Here is a 19,804-nt window from a genome sequence, read left to right on the forward strand (position 1 = left end):
ACTTCTGACACACAAACACACACACACACACACACACAGAGAGAGAGAGAGAGAGAGAGAGAGAGAGAGAGAGAGAGAGAGAGAGAGAGAGAGAGAGAGAGAGATGGCAGGTGGGAGGCATTGTCACATTTATTCATGTTGTGGGGGTGTTTCTCTATTTCGATATCTATCTATCTATCATCTATCTATCTATCTATCTATCTATCTATCTATCTATCTATCTATCTATCTATCTATCTATCTATCTATCTATCTATCTATCTATCTATCTATCTTTTACATAGACTGACATATGTATTTATCTCTGACCTTGATCTGCTTTGGAGCTGTTCCATTTTCTCGTCCAGAATGAAATGTCTTTCCTTGGGTAGTTTTCTCAAACTGCTGTTTCAAACATTGTGTAGAGATCTTCGGAATCTCCTCTTTCATAGAAGCATCAACTCCTACAACATGACAAGAAAACCAAGAGGGTTTTAAAATAGTCAGTTGAATTAGGTTTACTCACTTTAGCGATGCCTTGTGTTCTCCTGAAATTAGGATTTCCATCCTATCCTGTGTATTCTCAGACCTCTACCTATGTTCCATGATAGACCAATATGTTACTGTTTAAAAAGTAATTCATCATGCAGTATGGGGGGGGGGGGGAAGCACAGCTCAAAAGTCTCCATTTTCAAGAGGGAGGGAGAGAGGGAGAAAGAGAGAAGGAGAAGGAGAAAAAAAAAGAGAGAGGGAAAATAGAGAGAAGAAGAAAGGGAGAAAGGAAGAGAGAGAGAAGGAGGAGGAGAAAGAGAGAGAAGAAGGAGGAGAAAGAGAAGGAGGAGAAAAAGAGAAGGAGAGAAAAGGAAAAGAAGAAGAAAGAGAGAGGAGGAGAAGGAGAAGAAGAAGAAGAAGAGAGAGAGGGAGAGAGAGGGAGGGAGGGAGGGAGGGAGGGAGAGAGAGAGAGAGAGAGAGAGAGAGAGAGAGAGAGAGAGAGAGAGAGAGAGAGAGAGAGATGCTTTAAAGACTGCAGAATTCCGCAACATGCTCAGCTGAAATATGTTTATTGAATAAATTGCAATATCAAAACATGATAGGCGGAAAAAACATCCTTCAGATGTTGTGGACCAACTTCCAGCATTTTCTGCCGTTATATTTATCTACATGCAAGGGGAATTTGGGATTTCTGAGTGATGCCATGGCACCTGCATATTATAGAACTTCCGTTTAACATTGTGATAACAGAATCTGTTATCATTAAATGCTGCTCAGTTGTTCAGTGCACATATCTGATACAAAAATGGTTCCAGTGAAAGTGAAACAAAAAAAAAAAAAGGATTTGCTTCAACTGGTGAAAGTTATTATGTTTCTTTTGAAGATTGTCTAGCAAACAATATCCTTAAAACGGATTCATACAGAAGTGGTAAGCCGTGTGCTTTGTTTGTTTTTGAGCTTAGCAATGAAGTGTGAACTGACCCATTATGCCTTAGCATTCTGTGGAAATCGGTTCACAGTCCTTGTCTAACAAACAATAATATCCTGGCTTAGAATTATGTATGTTCTCAGCCATGGTATATTATACTGATGTCTTTATTCGTCTAACAGTTATCTTAATCTCAAGCTGTGCCTTAACTCCCTCTTTAGTGTTTTACTTCTACCTCCATTTAATTTCCTGTATCCCTTATGGAAATCGCTGAAAACCATATTATTGCAACCCAGACAGCAGGTATGCATAGCACATTTAAACTTATAATTGGTAACTTTACACACATTGCTCTTCACATCAGTAGGATATGTGCATTGTTGAATAGAGCAAAGCTAATAAACGGACAAACATGAATATAAATGTCATTTATTCAATCTTCATGGCATGACCTCTCCTGACTTCAGAGGATGCGATTTAATGAAATTTCCAGGGTGTAACTTTGGGTCTATTTTCTAATCAGCACAATATGAATAGAAAGTTTGCTGGGTGAGCTGTTTATAGATTATTTTAATCCTCGCCAATATTTTTATCTAATACCCGGTGTTGCCTGGGTATTTATTTATAGGGGGGTAATGTCCAGAACAAACATAATTTCTAATGTTGGATTTTTCCCCTTACCAGAGGGAACCCCCTTGTCGAGTACTGTGAAGCCGTTATCATGGCAACTCAACTGCACTGTACAGTAGAAGCCATTTTAAGGCACAACAGGCTGTATCTTAATAGAACAGCCCCCCCCCCCCAAAGGATGTTAGGTGTGACGTACCCCCACGGTATTTTTTTCCAGACAGTAAGTCATCTGTGTACGTTCCAGAGTTATGTTGGAGAACACACACATACACAAAGCCTTTTTTACATACATACACACACACACACACACACACACACACACAGAGAGAGAGACACACACAAACTTAGATCTTACCTGTTCTATCAATATTTTGAGTGGTGGTAGACATTTTCTTGGCCTCCATGGAAGCTTGCCCCTGATGGGAAACCTGGGCCAAAGAAATATACCAGTGTCAAGAAAAATGAACACTTGTCTTCTACATTTTGTGTGACTCGGGGGATGGGTGGGTGTACAAGTAAATGCATGCTTTAGGATGTGGATAATAAGATCTCACCTCCCATCAAGAGTTTTCTAAAAGTCAGACATCAATAGATCAAATGTTAGCACTGCCACAAATTCATAAAGTCCTAATCCTCTCAATTTAAATGTATATACCTATTTTGAAAATACATTCCATGATTGGCTTTTTTTTTTTTTAAAGCAGCCTCCCAAACCCTCTTGACACTGATGGATTCAGTAACACTCAATAATGTCAGGGTTCCAAGTAACATCTGCAACGAAGGAAGACTGCAAGGCTTGAGTTTCCTCAAACTTCCATTTTATTAGAGATGTCATATTGGCACATCTGGGAAAACCTGAATCTGAAAGTTTCCAGGTTTTCCCCATCCAAATGAAAGTTCAAGTCCCTGCCCAGCACCCACATGTCCATCACATGGTCCAATCAGTTACTGTGCCTCCCAGTCATGCCACTCCAGGTGCAGAGCAAAATGTCCTTGACTCTCTGAGAAAGCAATCTTATTTTGACTATATCTACCTCACTCCATATATTTCCCCCTCGCAGTTCCCCACAGCAATAAATGTCGCAGGCCTGAAGGCCTAATGCAAAAGATGGCTTTTAGGCCGAACAAATGGATTGGCCCAGTGAATTATTTTTTCCTCTTCTTCCTGGAGTTAGGATACTAGGACATAAGGTGCATAAGGGCCAGATCTAGGATTTGTGGAGGCATTAAGCACCTCCCCACACAACTTTCTTCATATTTTGAGAATGAGTTCTTGCTACCTTTATGATTCAATTATGCCAGACAATTTCATAGCTGCACTGGGAGAATTAATATTAACATTAATCTGACTGCCATGCTAGTTATGGAGAGACCCAACATTTTCAATCACCTGCCTTTGAGCGGTATACTAAGGACTTTGTTCCGAAGATCTGATAAAAGCATAGCAAAGAAATTTGAAAAGCCAGGATAAAGATTCCATTGGCTTTGTTTTCACTGACATTTAAATATGTACAAAACTTTGTAGTAGCTGTATTTAATTACTTTCTGTGTGATTAATGTTTCCCCCTTCTGTTAAAAATGCTAAGTGAAAACCTTTGGAAGGGTTACACTCCAGGCTTCAGGGGCTGTGTGTAGGAAGAATTCTGTTTTAAATGAATGCAGCCAAAGGGCAATTTTGTACTGCAAGGAGTCCAAAAGAGTTGAGGTAGCTGTGTAACCTACACCTTTAAAATAAAAATATTGGTCACATGAATGTTTTGTCTGCATGAGTGTAATCACTGTCTTGGCTCCTTTAACTCCCTTTTTGTAGTTTCTTTCTAAACCTGTCTGTCTGTCTGTCTGTCTGTCTGTCTATCTATCTATCTATCTATCTATCTATCTATCTATCTATCTATCTATCTATCTAACATCTATCTAACATCTATTTACAAATAACTCAAAGCAGCAAACATGTGGTTAATACCACTTTATAATGCCTTGGTAAAGCCACACTTGGAATCCTGCATGCAGTTTTGGTTGCCACAAAGTAAAAAAGATGTTGAGACTCTAGAAAGAGTGTAGAGAAGACAACAAAGATGATTAGGGAACTGGGTCAGGATCAAACTTCTAGCAGTGAGCAGTGAATTAGCCCTGCAGTACTGCCTTCTAACCACTGCGCCAACACGACTCATGCGAATGGAGCATGAGCATTTAGGGTTGAGGATGCTTCATTGTTGGGTGAACAGTTGCAAGATTATAAAACAAATATAATATAATGACAGCCTGGCAGCACAAGATGGAATGGCTACACAAGGGCAGGGTCTCACTGGTGGAGAAGCAGAAGTGGGCCAGTTACAGCAGCTGATTGGCACAGGGGCTACAACTGGAATGGAGCAAAGTGCTGGAGATGATCGTGACCCAACAAATGTGCACACAACAAAAGCGCGGTGACAAAACCGCGGTGCTAAAACCACGACGTCATCAATGCAACGTCATCAACGCGCTGACAGAAGCGTGATTTAAGTTAAGGTAAGGGTTAGGTTTAGGGTTAGGTTTAGGTTTAGGTTTAGGGTTAGGTTTACGGTTAGTTTTAGGTTTAGGTTTAGGGTTAGGGTTAGGTGTAGGGTTAGGTTTAGGGTTAGGTTTAGGTTTAGGGTTAGGGTTAAGGTTAAGGTTAGAGTTAGGGTTAGGTTTAGGGTTAGGTTTAGAGCGCACTTCTGTCGGCGTGCTGTTGTCGGCGCACTTCAGCACTCATTCGTTGGCGCGGTTTAGAACTCGCTGTTTTGTCACCGTGGTTTAGTTGGGCGTGCTTTTGTCATTTGCCCTTTTGTCGGTGAACCGGAGATGATATGATCTGCAGGGCTCCAATGGTATCAGGTTGGCAAATTGCATTAAATCTGGACAACATGGGTGGGAATATGAGATGGTTTAGGCCCAGGAGGAAGGCAGTACTGTCCATTTTTGTCCTTGGGAAGGCTTTGGTGGCTGACGCTGACACTGGGTCAGACATAAAGTCTAAACTTGCCTTATATTGGTTTGGTTTGAATTGCTAACACGCCTTCTTTAATCATTATTGGAAAATGATATTATTATATTCCTACTGTCGTTTGTGAGATGGGCTGTGAGACCAGAGTGGTATTCACTTACTTTCCCTACCAGTTTGCAAATGTGAGTTCACATGCATGCCCTCGGCCGTCTGTGCATGCACTTTGATTGTGCATATGGCTTAAAAACCTGCCTAAATAGGATGGCATATAGTGGGGGCGTGGCAGGCAGGCCCATCTGTGATTTCTACTACCAGTTTGGGCAAACCGGTTTGAACCGGCTGAATACCACCTCTGTGTGAGACTATAACGGTCCCGAGATGTAGGCCATTGTTAACATTACAGATAAAAACTAGGACTCACTCTCAATTTCTGCAAACAAAAAAGCAAAAAAAGAAGAAATAATATTTATATATGTCATTTATATGGCCACCCATCTCAGTCACATGACCCTGGGTGGCTAACAATATTTAAAGACAGAATTAAAACAATGCAACAAAGTACCTACATTAAAAATCTCTCAGGTTATAGCAGAAGCTACTATCTTTAGATTTCCACTCCTGTCCCCCAGGCTAGCCATCAATTCTCATATATACTCCTTTGATCTGCATTAAGGCAATTTGCACTTTTAATTTTTCAGCCCCTGCCTCAAATTTAATTATGCCCCTTTGAATTAGGAAGAACAATCTGTTGTCTTTCCAGCAATCTACTGCTTTTTAAGTGAACGCCTAGGTCCAGTCAAATACAATGAAACCTTGAATTTTCCCTTGATTTTTAGAGGCAGCGCTCGCTATCCTCTAGAGAAGAAAAAGAAAGAAGATCTGTTAAAACCTGAAATTCAGAATGTGTTTGTGCCTTTGATCATTTTATGTCTCCATGGAAAATGAGGGAAGGTTCAGAAGGAGGGTTTGAGTAGGTGGAAATGAGAGAGAAAGAAAACGCCTGGGAAATGGGGGCTGGGAGGGGGGGAAAGAAAGAAAAATACATTTAGGAGAACTCAGCACAGCGGAACGAAAATAGATTTATAGCTTTCTGTTGTGAACAGAAGCAAGATTTTGAATAATTGTTTATGAAAGCATATAGAAGCCATGCCGGAAATTGCACAAAGCACAACATAAAGCACCACATCTTCAAGAAGAGTGGTCAGTGTGAGATTGTTAAAAGGTTATATGCAGCACTTGTTTCCTTAGAATAAATCTCAGTGTGGCGTGCGTGGACTTGTGACTCCTTAACTAGTGTGATTGTGATTGCAGGATCAGTGAAGCTCATAAATGCAACACTGCAAATGTATTGCTGAAGCAGCAGCTGCTGTTAGTACTACTACATACTATGTGCTCATACATATGTGCTAGTCATACTATGTCCTCATACATATGTGCTAGTCATTCCCAACTCTAGGGAGCAGAGTTCATCTCCATTTCAAAGCCGAAGAGCCAGCGCTGTCCAAAGAAGTCTCCATGATCATGTGGCTGGCATGACTAAACACCAAAGGCACACAGAACATTGTTACCTTCCCCCCAAAGTGGTCCCTATTTTTCTACTTGCATTTTTTACATGGTTTCGAACTGCTAGGTTGGCAGAAGCTGGGACAAGTAACAGGAGCTCACTCTGTTATGCAGCACCAGGGATTTGAACTGCTGAACTGCCGACCTTTCTGATTGACAAGCTCAGCATCTTAGCCACTGAGCCGCTGCATCCCATAGTACTACTACTACTATAGTACAATGTATTGTAAATGGGAAGTTTCTAGTAGTAGGATACTTTCATTTACATTTGGGTCCAGATTCTGTACCAGTGGGGATTTTTTTTGTTGTTGTTGTTCACAGGTACTGTAATAAAGGGATTATTACTACAGCTGCCATTTTATATTTATAAAGTTGACTTCGATTTATAAGGGTGAGAGCCTAAGCGGATGGGCAAAAAAGAATTCAGGTCGATGAAGAAAAAGAAGTATTGTTAGAAAGGGGAGAGGGGGAAAATAAGAGTTTTGTTGAACATTATTGTGTAATCGTTCCTGCATTTCTGAAAAGTGCTGTTTTCTAGCAAAAAATAGCCCCTATGTTTTCTTATAATATTGTCATGGGATATTAAAATTTCTTTCATGGTATTTTTGACTCTATTTAGTTGTTATGCAATGGCAGTGGATGATTCCTTCCTTCCTTCCTTCCTTCCTTCCTTCCTTCCTTCCTTCCTTCCTTCTTTCCTTCCTTCCTTCCTTCCTTCCTACCTACCTACCTTCATGTTCCTCTACAAAAAAAAAACCTCATCCTGGAGTCAGGTGACCACTGATAAACCTCCAAGTGGCCTCAATGACTCTCTAAAAGGATGCAAATGACCAGCTGTCTGCAAGGAATATAAATCCTTCCATTCCCCACCATCCAGTCAGAGCTGAAGAAACCTCTTGGATGAGAAGTGAAACATCTTCAAAAAGAAAAACAAGGAAGTCCAGTTGCCTCCTGAAAAAGCACCTTTGGGACAACCATGACCTGGATGACTGAGAATCTCCACATACATTCCTCTACAAACTCTCTGGCTACTCACTTTGCCACCTAAGAAGTCCTTATGGTAGAGGTTCTCTCCTAGTGTCTTCCTTAGGTTTTATTGAAACTGTGAAGATGGTTTCTCTAAACTCCTTGAGCAATGATTGCACAGTGAATTGCAGGACACTCACTTCTACCCCTCCTGAAAGGAACTGGAAGAACCCTTCCCCTCTGCATGCAATTTCACCCACTTTTTATTTTCTTTCGGTTAAAAAAATGACAGACAATTTATTTTCAATCAAACAGAAAAAGAACCGTTTAAAAACATAGAAAAGAGTTGCAGTGGTTTGCTGTCAAGCCAGAAGGGCTGCTCTACGTATAAGCAAGAACATCATGGCGTAAATTGCGCATTGGCCAAATGACATCAAATTATTATTACATGTTAAAGTTACCTTTTCTGACTGAAATGCTTCCAGCTGCACTCCTTTTGAGGTCGCTTCCTTTATGCTAGTTTCTGTCCTACTGCTAGACATCATGGTTTGACTCTGACTTGTCCTTTTCTGCAGACAAACAAAAATAATTTCACATTTTTCAACTTGGTAGTAAACTTTAATAAAACCCTAAATCCAGGGCTGAAATTTAGCAGTTTCTGACAGATTCTGGAGAACCGGTAGCAGAAATGTTGAGTAGTTTGGAGAACTGGTAAATACCACCTCTGGATGGCCTCAGAGTGGGGAGGGAATGGAGATTTTGCAATATCCTTCCCCTGCCACGCCCACCAAGCCACACCCCCGAACCAGTAGTAAAAGAAATTGAACTTTACCACTGCCTAAATCATCTTATTTTATTTTTCTTGAAAATGATTCTCCAAGGGCATATATACACTCAGAGACACACAAATACACACGCTAGTAGATTATAATTAACCATATGATTGAAAGGGTAAAATATGTATGGAGGCCAGAGCTGGGAGATGATAAAGATGGTAGTTTCATTATTTCAGAGCACCTGAAATTTTTCTTTTATTATTAGTGTAGTATATGATATATACCAGAGAACATTGCAAATAGTGACCTGGATTTTAATGCATTATTGATTTAATTGCCAGACTCCTATCTCCTGGCCAAGATGCGGACAGAATACTTAGAAAAATATAAACTTTCTGATGTTGAGGGTGAATTAAAAGTTCTGTACACAGGTTGATTACATTTGCAAATGGCTGGGTTCACACACTGCTCTAGGCCTTTGCAAACTGTCAGTAGGTTTGCATAACGTTCTAGGATAAAGCAATAATTTGTGCCCAACTGAGTTAGTTTGCGATTCGCCACACCGTGCAAAATGAGACAACCAGCAAATGAGAGCTAAGTTAATTATGAGCTTGTAAATCCAGAAAACACAGCCAATGTGTGAACGAAGTGTGTGGATTATCTGCACAATTTTAGTCTGTAAGTCCTATGAGTAGTGTTGCCAGAAGAGGCAATGCCAGGCCTATCTCCAATGATACAACACAATTTTATAGTTGCTTGATTCATAATAAGAATCGCAGCAGTATGCAAAGCTTTGCCATCGATACAAATTGAGTGTTATGGCTCCCTGAATTCTGCAGGGTTTTTAATGCATTTCAAAAATTCCTTTCCCTCTGGGCTCCAGGTGCTCCTGAAAACTACAAATCTGAGCCTTTAAACAGTGTACAGTCCTATTTTGAACAGCCTGCATTGCAGGTGGCACCATCAGTTTGGTTGGAAGCAAGATTTGGGGGATAGACAATGCGTGCAAGGAGGAAGAGGAGACAACAGAGCAACTGCAGTTAGCGAAAAAGGCTGTTTGCAAAGAAGAAAGGAAAAATTGTAATCATTTCACGGTATAGAATTTAGCCCAGTCCTCCTGAATCCGGTTCCTTTCTGGGCCTGAGCAAGTAGCACTGCTCTCTTCTCTCCCATCAAACCAGGGCATTTTGCCTGATGTAACTATCAATTCAGCGGAACTGCCAGTTGCCTGTCTCTCGGTTTCACCTGCCCCTTCATTGTTTTTGCAGCTGCACAGAAGTGTTTAAGCTTCTCTCCAGCAAATATTCCAAGAGTAGGCTGTGTTGTATATTAGCCTATTCTTAATTAGGCTGAAATGGGCTTCTGACTACTAGCTGTTGCTTCTCTTATCTTCATTCCACCAAGTCTGTGGAGTGCTGGAAAGAATGATCTGTGGAATCCTCTAATATAACATACAACAAACTCCTTCTAAATCAAAATTTTCTAAGCAAGAGTTTTTATGGAACTTGGCAGTGGTGGGGTGCAGGTGGTATGCCCCAGTATGAGCATACCGGTGCCTGCCCGGAGCATTGGGTACCATTCTGGTATGGTGCTCCGGAGGGCCCACCCGCGCACCCGTGCTCCTTACCTATATTTGAGCTCTTCAGCGCTTCCACACACGCACACAGCGCTCATGGCACTTGCGCAATGCTCCACCGAGCAGCTGGAGCATCGCAGAGGCTCGCGGAGGTGTCGCAAGAGGTAAGTACGCATGTGCCTGCTTCACGCATATGCGCACACACTGCACGCATTCATATGGTGCATGCCGGGCCCCATTGCAACCGGTACTGGTTGCAATGGGATCAGGAACCCACCACTGGAATTTAGATCCTTTCCTGCTCCTATACAAGATGGTTCTTAAGAATGGTGAAATCCAAATGAAATACAATAGAAGGGGAAATAATATAAGGTGAGCGGTATCGATTGATAATTGCTATTAGAAAGAACTAGAAGCTCCTGTTCGTGTTGTATTGTGTAAATGTGGTGTATGTCTATGTTTTGTGTGTGTGTATTTTACATGTTTGTTAATAATAATAAAAAAGATGGTCCTCGACTTATGACCAGAATTGAGGCTAACATTTCTGTTGCTATGTTAAGTGAGGTTTGACCCATTTTATGATTTTTCATGCCACAGTTGTTAAGTGAATCACTGCAGTTAAGTTAATAACACAGATGTTAAGTGAATTGACTTAACTTCCCTATTAACTTTGCTCGTCAGAAGGTTACAAATGATCATCACATGATCCCAGGCCACTACAATAGTCATAAATATGAGTCAAGATTTGAATTTTGATCATGTGACCATGGGGATGCTGCAACGGTCTTATGTGTGAAAAAGGATCATAAGTAACCTTTTTCAGTGCCGTTGTAACTTGAAACGGTCACTAAATGAACTGTTGTAAGTTGACGACTACCTGTATAGAGATGAACCCAGAATTTTCTGCGAGTAAAATGTGGGTTCCACCACTGAACAAAAGCTTTGTTATTTTCCCCCAAATTGCAAATAGCCATTGCTCTGCAGATACTTCTAATAATTCAGTGTTTCACCTTATGTGCCCTCTGACAGTCAAAATAAACTTGCCTGCTGAATTCATGGTTTAAATATACGAAGTGACAGAATGCATTCAGAAAAGTGGCACTTAACTGGCAAATTCCGCTGCAGCTGGGTGGCTATCTGTCAGTAATACTGGGTGGCATTCTTGTCTTTCTGCACCCAGAAAAATGTTAGGTTTGATCACCTCCTTGTCTTTCCCAGATTTATGACTCTTGGAAGATGTAATCAGAGTCTCTTCCTCTAAGGCAGAGGTCCCCAACCCCTGATCTGTGAACCAGCACTGGGACACAGCATGCCAGAAACCGGGCCACGCAAACATCCGCGGGATGCAGGCAGCACACGAAACCACGCCCCCTCTGGTCCGTGGAAAAACCTCTCCCCACGGAATTGGTGGAGCAATGCCCCAGCAAAAGATTGGGGGCCATTGCTCTAGGGTCCTGCTGGGATTTACCTAGATAGGCCTTCCTTGAGTTGCACAAGATAAGGATATTGAGGTGCTATGAAGCTGTTGGGCACAAGGAAACGCATTTCCTTACAAGTATGCATGTAAAAAACCTGTTCAAGCTAAGAACAGTTTATTTCCTTGTCAAAACGGTAAGAGTGAATTAATTTTTCAGCCACTCTTCCTCTTCACAGCGGATCCCCGTGAAGTCCTCCAAACCTGCTTTAAAAACTTGGCAGAGTCTTTGGAACAGATTTTGAGAAGGGGATGTTATGATGGAGAGGGGAAACCACCAAATATCACTTTCCTCCCCATTTCACAGATGGACTATTTTTTTTTCCTAATTGGCAGAGACACACTTGCTGGTTACCATTCAATATTATAACAATAAGCAACAACCAAGCAGTTGGTTTGTTTTCACTTTTCCTCCTAAAATTATTTACTATGTTAGGAGTAGGTTAATGACGATGCATAAGTATTAAAAATAGTCCGAACTCCAGATGTGTTTATGTTTAGATCTCATGTACTTTTTTTGAGCATATGTTTTGATTTCAGCTTGGGGAAAAACAATTTCCTCAGTAGCAAGCATGCTTGCCAGTATCTTGGTCAATTGAATGTTTTTCTTTTAGCATTTAAAAGACAGAATGTGTCCTGGAGGGGAAGAGGCTTAAATATTAATTTTAGAATGTTTTATATATTGCCTTTATCCTAAGACTTTGGATGGAATCCAGCAAAATACGAAAGCCAAAGAAAGATATAGTATCCATTAATAAATATTAAAAAGTAGCCACAACCTCATTATGGGACAATCTTGTTTAAATAAAGCCATTTTCAGGTCTTCCTAATGAAAAGGAGAATTAGAATCAACCATATGTTTAGGGTTAGCCAAAAATGCAAAGGGAAATGCAAAAGACTGGCAAGCTCTAGAATAGAATAGAAGAATAGAATAGAATAGAATAGAATAGAATAGAATAGAATAGAATAGAATAGAATAGGATTCTTTATTGGCCAAGTGTGATTGGACAAACAAGGAATTTGTCTTTGGTGCATATGCTCTCAGTGTACATAAAAAGACAAGATACATTCATCAAGAATCATAAGGTTAAGGTTAGTAATTAAAGTCAAGTCTAGCAATTAAAGTCAAGGAGCACAGTGAAAAAAATGGAACTAAAATTAAATGCAAAGAGAGCAAACTCAAGACAAGCATAAGAACTGACCTTGGGATTAACAATGAAGATACAGAAGTGATGGGTATTTTCTACTTTTTAGGATGAACCATTAACAGTAAAGGGACAGGCAGTCAAAAAAATACTATCTACTGAATATGATTGCTAACAGTCAACACTGATTTAATGAAACACAACCAACCAATCAACCATTTTTTTTTGGAGTGGGGGGAGCTATTAACATATTCCCATAGTGTAGCTTACTGTGAAGAAGTAGACTGTGTTTAAATGTCTTGCCCCTTCTGAATCCTTTACAAACCTCTTGATGTCTGGACTGGACTGGCAGTATCATAGTGGCATGGCTGTGTGTGCGCGTGTGCACATGCGTATGTACACATATACACATCAGTGGTGGTAGTCAGCCGGTTCGGACTGGTTTTCGAGCAAACCAATAGTGGCAACCTGCAGTTGGGCATGATCACCCACTCCGGCGCTACACCATCCTATTTAGCTACATTTTCTAAGATGTACACATATGTGCAAGTCACAAAGTATGAGCAAAGTGTATGCGCAGAAAGTGCGCTCGCTCACATTTTTGGTGCTTGGTGAACCAGTGGTAAAATTATGTGAAACCCACCTCTGATACACATACATAAACACAGATAAGCACACACACAGATGTGTACATTAAATATAATAACCCCTTTCAGTGTGTGCACTCTTTTTTTAAAAAAAATCGCATATGATAATACTAGAGTTGTGGCAATAATGTGCATTGAGAGAGCAGTGGCTACAAACAGAATCGATCAAATTCATATAAAAAGGATAGCAGCAGGAGGAAGGGTGAGTGAAATTATTTAGACGGCCCTTCTTTCATAAATGTAATTGTGAAACTGCTATTGCAAAGGAATTTTCACACAAAAACAGAACCCAGCAGAAAGCAAACACAGAAAATCAGAGCATGCCTCACAGGTAAGAATAGATGTTAAGAACTGTTCAAGATTGATTCTCTATATTTAGAATTGACTGAAGCAGATTCCTCTCTGAAAAGGAGTAGAATTTAGGAAATCAGAAATCGTGTCATGAGTTTCTGGCTGTCATTTGTTAAAATTAATTTTTTAAAATCAAATTAGATGTTTTTCCTAATTATAATTTCAGTATGTACGAAGAATGGCAGCTCACGATGGTTTCTCTGCTTTAACTGGTTAGATGCAAATGGTTCACAATTTTCTTTTCAAGCCAAAACAAATCACATTGCATCTCACTGCAAACCACATTGTAGCTTACTGTGAACTAAAATAAAAATGATGGCACAGTATGTAAACTATATGAGCTACAGCTGCTTCTACTTCTATTGCTTTGCTGTAGCTGCTACCATAGGACATATATTTTGCAGGACTGCCATAATTTCATACATAATCTTATTTTATTGTGACCCAAATAATCTCCATTGTTACCTTATAACTATAAATAACACCATATGGTAAAGCAAATAATACATTGATAGCAAATAATACATTGATAGCAAATAATATTCTAGATATAAAGGTGCATATTAATAACCTGGGAGAAAAACATTACTAGACACATACATTTGATTTATTTTTAGGTAATCCACCAATCTTTATATCTTTGGCCAGCATTTAAACATAGCCTGCTATATTGAATTAAATACTGTGGTTCTTTTCTTTTTTTTTGTATACATTTTATTAACAGTTTTTCTTTAACAACCAACATTTTTTTGTGGACAGTGTAGGACTGGGTTGACATATTTTTCACACAGTGCTCACAGTAATAATACAATTACATATACAGAATTTTTATCTCCCAACTTCTAGCCTTACTTAATGTGCTCATTATAATTATAATATATTATAATGTAAAACAATGTAAAAAGATGTTAAGACTCTAGAAAGAATGCAGAGAAGAGAACAACGATGATTAGGGGACTGGAGGCTAAAACATGAAGAACGGTTGCAGGAACTGGGTATGTCTAGTTTAGTGAAAAGAAGGACTAGAGGAGACATGATAGCAGTGTTCCAATATCTCAGGGGCTGCCACAAAGAAGAGGGAGTCAAACTATTCTCCAAGGCACCTGAGTGTAGTTCAAGAAGCAATGGGTGGAAATTAATCAAGGAGAGAAGCAACTTAGAACTGAGGAGAAATTTCCTGACAGTTAGAACAATTAATCAGTGGAACAACTTGCCTCCAGATGTTGTGAATGCCCCAACACTGGAAGTTTTTAAGAAGATGTTGGATAACCATTTGGCTGAAGTGGTGTAGGGTTTCCTGCCTAAGCAGGGGGTTGGACTAGAAGACCTCCAAGGTTCCTTCCAACTGTTATTCTATTCTATTCTAAATATATTCCTTTATGTATCAATTGATATTACACCAATTTTTCCCCTGTTATTCAGTGTTCGACCACATTTTCAATATCTCAACTTTCTATAAATATCAATAAAACCAGTTGTCAATAAAATTTAATCAGTCCCAAGATTATATCTCTAAGTCCCCTGAATTTATAGTCCTTGAAAACTATGTTTTCCAATATATTTTACCACCTGTTGAACATAAGAATACTTTTATGTATTTTTTGTGATTCTATGGTGAATCTGTGCTATCTTCCTTAAAACTAGTGAGGAAAAAGTTTTGAAACTTCATAACTCAGAGCTATGCTTGTTGCCTCAGAAATTCATCTCACAATACAAGTTAAAAAGTGGTACAAGTGGATTTATTATTGGGAAGTAAAATGTGGAAGAGGAAATTATTTTTATGTAAATATAAAGTCGGGGCCACTGGAATGCCACCCCGAGAATCCATCAGAGAAAGAAAACAGGCAAGGGCAACAACAGAAAGGAGGGAAGATGAGGAGGGAAAGGAAGAAAGGGCAAAGCAGAAGAAGTATGGGAGGGGAAGTAAGAGAAGGAGAGAGGGTAAGAAGGAGAAGAAGAGAGGAGGAGTGGTGGAAAGAGAGGGTTACGAAGAAAAGGGGAAGGAGAGAGAAAAGAAGAAGGAAGAGAAGAGAGGTTGAGAAGAAGGAAGGTGTAGGGTTGTTAAAAAACAAGATGGAGTATGGAGTGGCAAGAAAGTGACTCCAAATGTGTTTTCTATATTTGTAAGAATAGTTATAAATGTTAATAGTTAATAGATAAATGTTAATAGTATTTACAAGAATGTATATTTGTGAAGGTATATGAAAGGAAAAAATAAAAAAAATCTCTATATCTATCTATCTATCTATCTATCTATCTATCTATCTATCTATCTATCTATCTATCTATCTATCTATCTATCTATCTATCTAAAGAAATTCATCTCATAAAGCTCACTTTCAAGTAAGCCCGCATTGGATCATAATTCATCATCCTAATTACATCAGTGAGTAAACAGCGTGAATTTCTGAGGTTTCAGAATTAATTTGACCATTTCTTTTCATTTTATATTGAATAACTTTCCCAATCCTGTTGCCTTCTAGGGATGTTTGATTTTTAGCCCCCAATAATCCAATCAATGATCAGCAGGGATGATAAGAATTTTAGTCTCACATACCTGATGGCAACAGAATGATAAAAACAGCTGCCTTCTTAAAGTGATAAAGCAGCAGATTTGCAGGAATTGCTTCAAGATTAAAATCCTTCTTTGAAACAATCCTATGTTTAATAAAAAGAAAATGACTACGGGTAGTCCTTGACTTACAAAGTTCATTTAGTGACTTTTTAAAAATTACATCCTCACTGAATGAAGTGACTTAAGACTGTTTTCGCATTTATGACCACTGCAGCATTGCCATGGGTAAAATCCAGGCTCTAGGAAACTGACTCATATTTATGACAATTACAGTTCCCCGGGTCCTGTAATCTCCTTTTGCAACCTTCTGACAAGCAAAATCAATGGGAAAACCAGGTTCACTTAACAACTGTGTTACTAACTTAACAACTGCAGCAATTCACTTAACAACTGGGGTAAGAAAGGTCAAAAAATGGGGCAAAATTCATTTAACAACTGTCTCACTTAGCAACAGAAATTTTGGGTTCAATTGTGGCCGAACATCAAGGACTACTTGTATATAAGTACAGGACCAGGACTTCAGCCTTCATATTCGGCCCTCCGGAGGGTGAAAAACAACACAACGCGCAAACTGGAAGTTCGGGAATGGATTTCCGGGTTGCCTGTAGGGCCGTTTTTTGCCCTCCCCAGGCTCCTAGAAAGCTTCTGGAGCCTGGCGAGGGTGAAAAACAGGTCCATCGCACACCAAAAGCAGGGGAAGGGCAGGGGTCACGCACGCATGCGCGGGAGGGTCACGCACATAGAATTATGAGTGTGGGCATGCCCATGCATGACCCCTCCTGCACTCCCCTTGCTTTTGGCATATGATGGCAAAAAGTTTAATCATCACTGCTCTAAACTGAGCAAAGTGAGCATGCGGGTGCTCAGCACATGCTCAGAAAACCAGTTGTTAAACCGGTACGATCCCACCCCTATATAGGACTCCGATACAGATTAACTCAACAAATCTCAACAAATTAACTGAACAGGGCCATTTAAAAAAAAAATAAAAAATAAAGCTTACATGTAAGTGTGTTTGTAGAATCTTTCCCTGTACAGATGCCAATCTGGTGTGAGTAAAGCCATCCCCCATACAATATTATAATAAAAAAATACCTGTCTCTAGCCCTTCATCTGTGAAACATGTTAGTAACAAGACTGCTATTCTGCAGGCTGTATCTGTGATAGAATTACAGGGTCTGTCTGTCCACCTGCCTGATTTTGTTTTCACTACAAACAAGCTGATAACCTTTTCCAGCAAACCACTAAATATAATGGATGAGCATGACATACTCGTGGGCCAATATTTGTAATCACATCTTTCAAAGAGATGTACAGCCAGAGGTCTCTGAAGAGAACGTTGATCATATTCTTCAGCAATGACCCAAGCGCGTTTCTCTGGTTTTACTAGCGGTAATCCATTTCCCTGGGCACTCTTGCGTTTTTATGATGAGGCAAACTTCATAGCAGTTGATGTTGTTTTCCAGTCTATCAGAATTCTGGGTTTTTGGTTTTTTTTTGTCTCTCCCTGTGCAGAAAACTCTTCTCCAAAAGACTTTGTGCCTGTCAGTTAGGTTTATGAAATATTGACTGTCCGGACATCTCTCTCTTCAGAATTAATTTTGAATTTCTCTCTGAAATATTTTTTTTCTCTATCTCAGGAAGATCTTTCTGGATTCAAGCAGTGAAACAGCACTGCTTAGAAATCATGCTGGTCCCGGATTCAAAGAACGACACATTATTGTCATCATATATGAAAACAGCTGTGTGTATGTATGTTCCAGCATAACTCTGGAATGCCTCTCTATCTAGTTGCCTTTCTATCTTCATCTACTCCCTAATACTTGAAATATAACAAACGTTTGTTAATATTTATGAAGAGCTAGCTCATACTTTAGTGGGACGCGGTGGCTCAGTGGCTAAGATGCTGAGCTTGTCGATCGGAAGGTCGGCAGTTCAGCAGTTCAAATCTCTAGTGTGGCGTAACAGAGTAAGCTCCTGTTACTTGTCCCAGCTTCTGCCAACCTAGCAGTTTGAAAGCATGTAAAAAACGCAAGTAGAAAAATAGGGACCACTTTGGTGGGAAGGTAATAGCGCTCCGTGCGCCTTCGGCGTTTAGTCATGCCAGTCACATGACTATGGAAACGTCTTTGGATAACGCTGGCTCTTTGACTTTGAAACGGAGATGAGCACTGCCACTAGAGCCGGAAATGACTAGCACATATCTGCGGGGGAACCTTTACCCTTACCTTTAAGCTCAGACTTTTTATCCAAGGAAACTAGGAAGAGCTGTTTATTCTTTTTTTTAATGGGTAGTACTGCTGTTTTACTCAGCATTCCTTCAGCACTTTACTTCAGTCTATCCTCTAACAAGAGATCCTACTGAATTCACCTCTCCAACAGGTTCAATCAATGCCTCTTCAATTGAAAGCTGATACTCTTTGAAAACTTTCATAAAAATGTTAAAGAGATTATTTTAACATGCTTATTTGTGCTGTTTTTAATTGCTTGCTTGCTTTTGATTAGTTTTCATAGGACAAAACTTTTGATTTAATGTCATCATTTTTAAAACAAAGCAGTGCAAATATGCTTAATCTCTCTCTCTCTCCCCCCCCCATGTGTGTGTCTCTGTGTGTGTGTTTATGTGTCAGCCAGTGTATTGATTTGCTCTTTTAATTTCTTAGTTACTAAACTAATTTGTTTTGTTGCAAGGTTTAGATTTTTCCTTGATCTAATATTCATTTTGACCCTTAGCAATCTGGTTTCCATGCTTACTACTGAAGATAAATTATTTTCTTCACTGTATATAATTCATTTGAGCATTAGAATTCTGTTAATCTCTTCTTTGATTTAATCCTCCCCTTTCGGTATGGTTAACATTCGCCTCTTCCTTCTTTGCATAATTCCAGTTTTTGAGCTTCTTCATAGTTTCTGTATTGATCTTGTTCCTACAAATTCCAACTTAGGTCTTTTGTTTATTATTTTGTTTTTTATTTTTATCTCAGGGTTGCCTCATTGTTAATACTATTTTTATTTTCTTTTTCCAAAACATGCTCTTTTTCTTTTGTTGAACTTTCCTCTTCTCTTGTTTCTACTGTAGGAAGTTAAAACCCACCCCTCTCCTAGAAAAATGAAATACCCTGGGAAATATTAAAAAGTCAGAATATTATATTTCCCTGGATAAGAAATGGAGAATCATGTTTTTAGGCAGGAAACAGACTCACTGTTAATAACCCTAAACCTAAGCCTAACCCCCACCTTTGTCAATGGGCCATTAAAAAAGCCTGAGCTAGTCTACTCTACATAACAAAGATAGGATTAGCTTTCCACAGAAACTTACCACAGGGCACCTGGGAAGAAGCAATGCTCAACCAAATTTGGATTCAAAGCACAGCCTAAAGAGTTGTCCCTGCATGGCTCCATGGGAGTTTTACAACCAATCAGAGTACAAGCTCAAGATCAAAGGCCAGGGAGGGCATGAAAGTAGGAACTTTCAGCATCTCTCTTTTTCTTCTTCACCCAACATCTGGAAGCATGTGATCCCCATTTTCTGTTCAGGAGCTCAAGCCATGTGATCCTGTTCACCATTAAACCATCTTTCCAAGAAGAATCCATGTCTCCAGTATCTTTTTTCCCACTTGGACATTTCTTCCAACACCACTTTATTATGACACTTCTTCAAATGAAGATAAAGATAAAAACTAACCTATTTATCTACAGACTATTTCCTCCCTCCCTCCCTTCTTTCCTGTTTTGTG

The 19,804-nt window shown here is 39.5% G+C and overlaps 1 protein-coding gene across 1 annotated transcript in view; it reads right to left on the minus strand.

The window, feature by feature from the left end:
- The window catches only part of XIRP2 (xin actin binding repeat containing 2), a 113,440-nt gene that overhangs the window by 19,576 nt on the left and 74,060 nt on the right, over window positions 1-19,804 (minus strand). Inside the window, exons 4-6 of the mRNA XM_087709500.1 lie at window positions 7,985-8,092; window positions 2,385-2,457; window positions 310-443 (exon numbers count right to left, since the gene is read on the minus strand). Coding sequence (XP_087565626.1) covers window positions 310-443; window positions 2,385-2,457; window positions 7,985-8,092 — 315 coding nt within the window. The remainder of the gene's footprint in view (window positions 1-309; window positions 444-2,384; window positions 2,458-7,984; window positions 8,093-19,804) is intronic.

Source organism: Thamnophis sirtalis, unplaced genomic scaffold, assembly GCF_051295495.1.
Source record: "Thamnophis sirtalis isolate CommonGarterSnake01/CBP01778 unplaced genomic scaffold, rThaSir2_p1.2 scaffold_1, whole genome shotgun sequence".
Taxonomy (NCBI): Eukaryota; Metazoa; Chordata; class Lepidosauria; order Squamata; family Natricidae; genus Thamnophis; species Thamnophis sirtalis.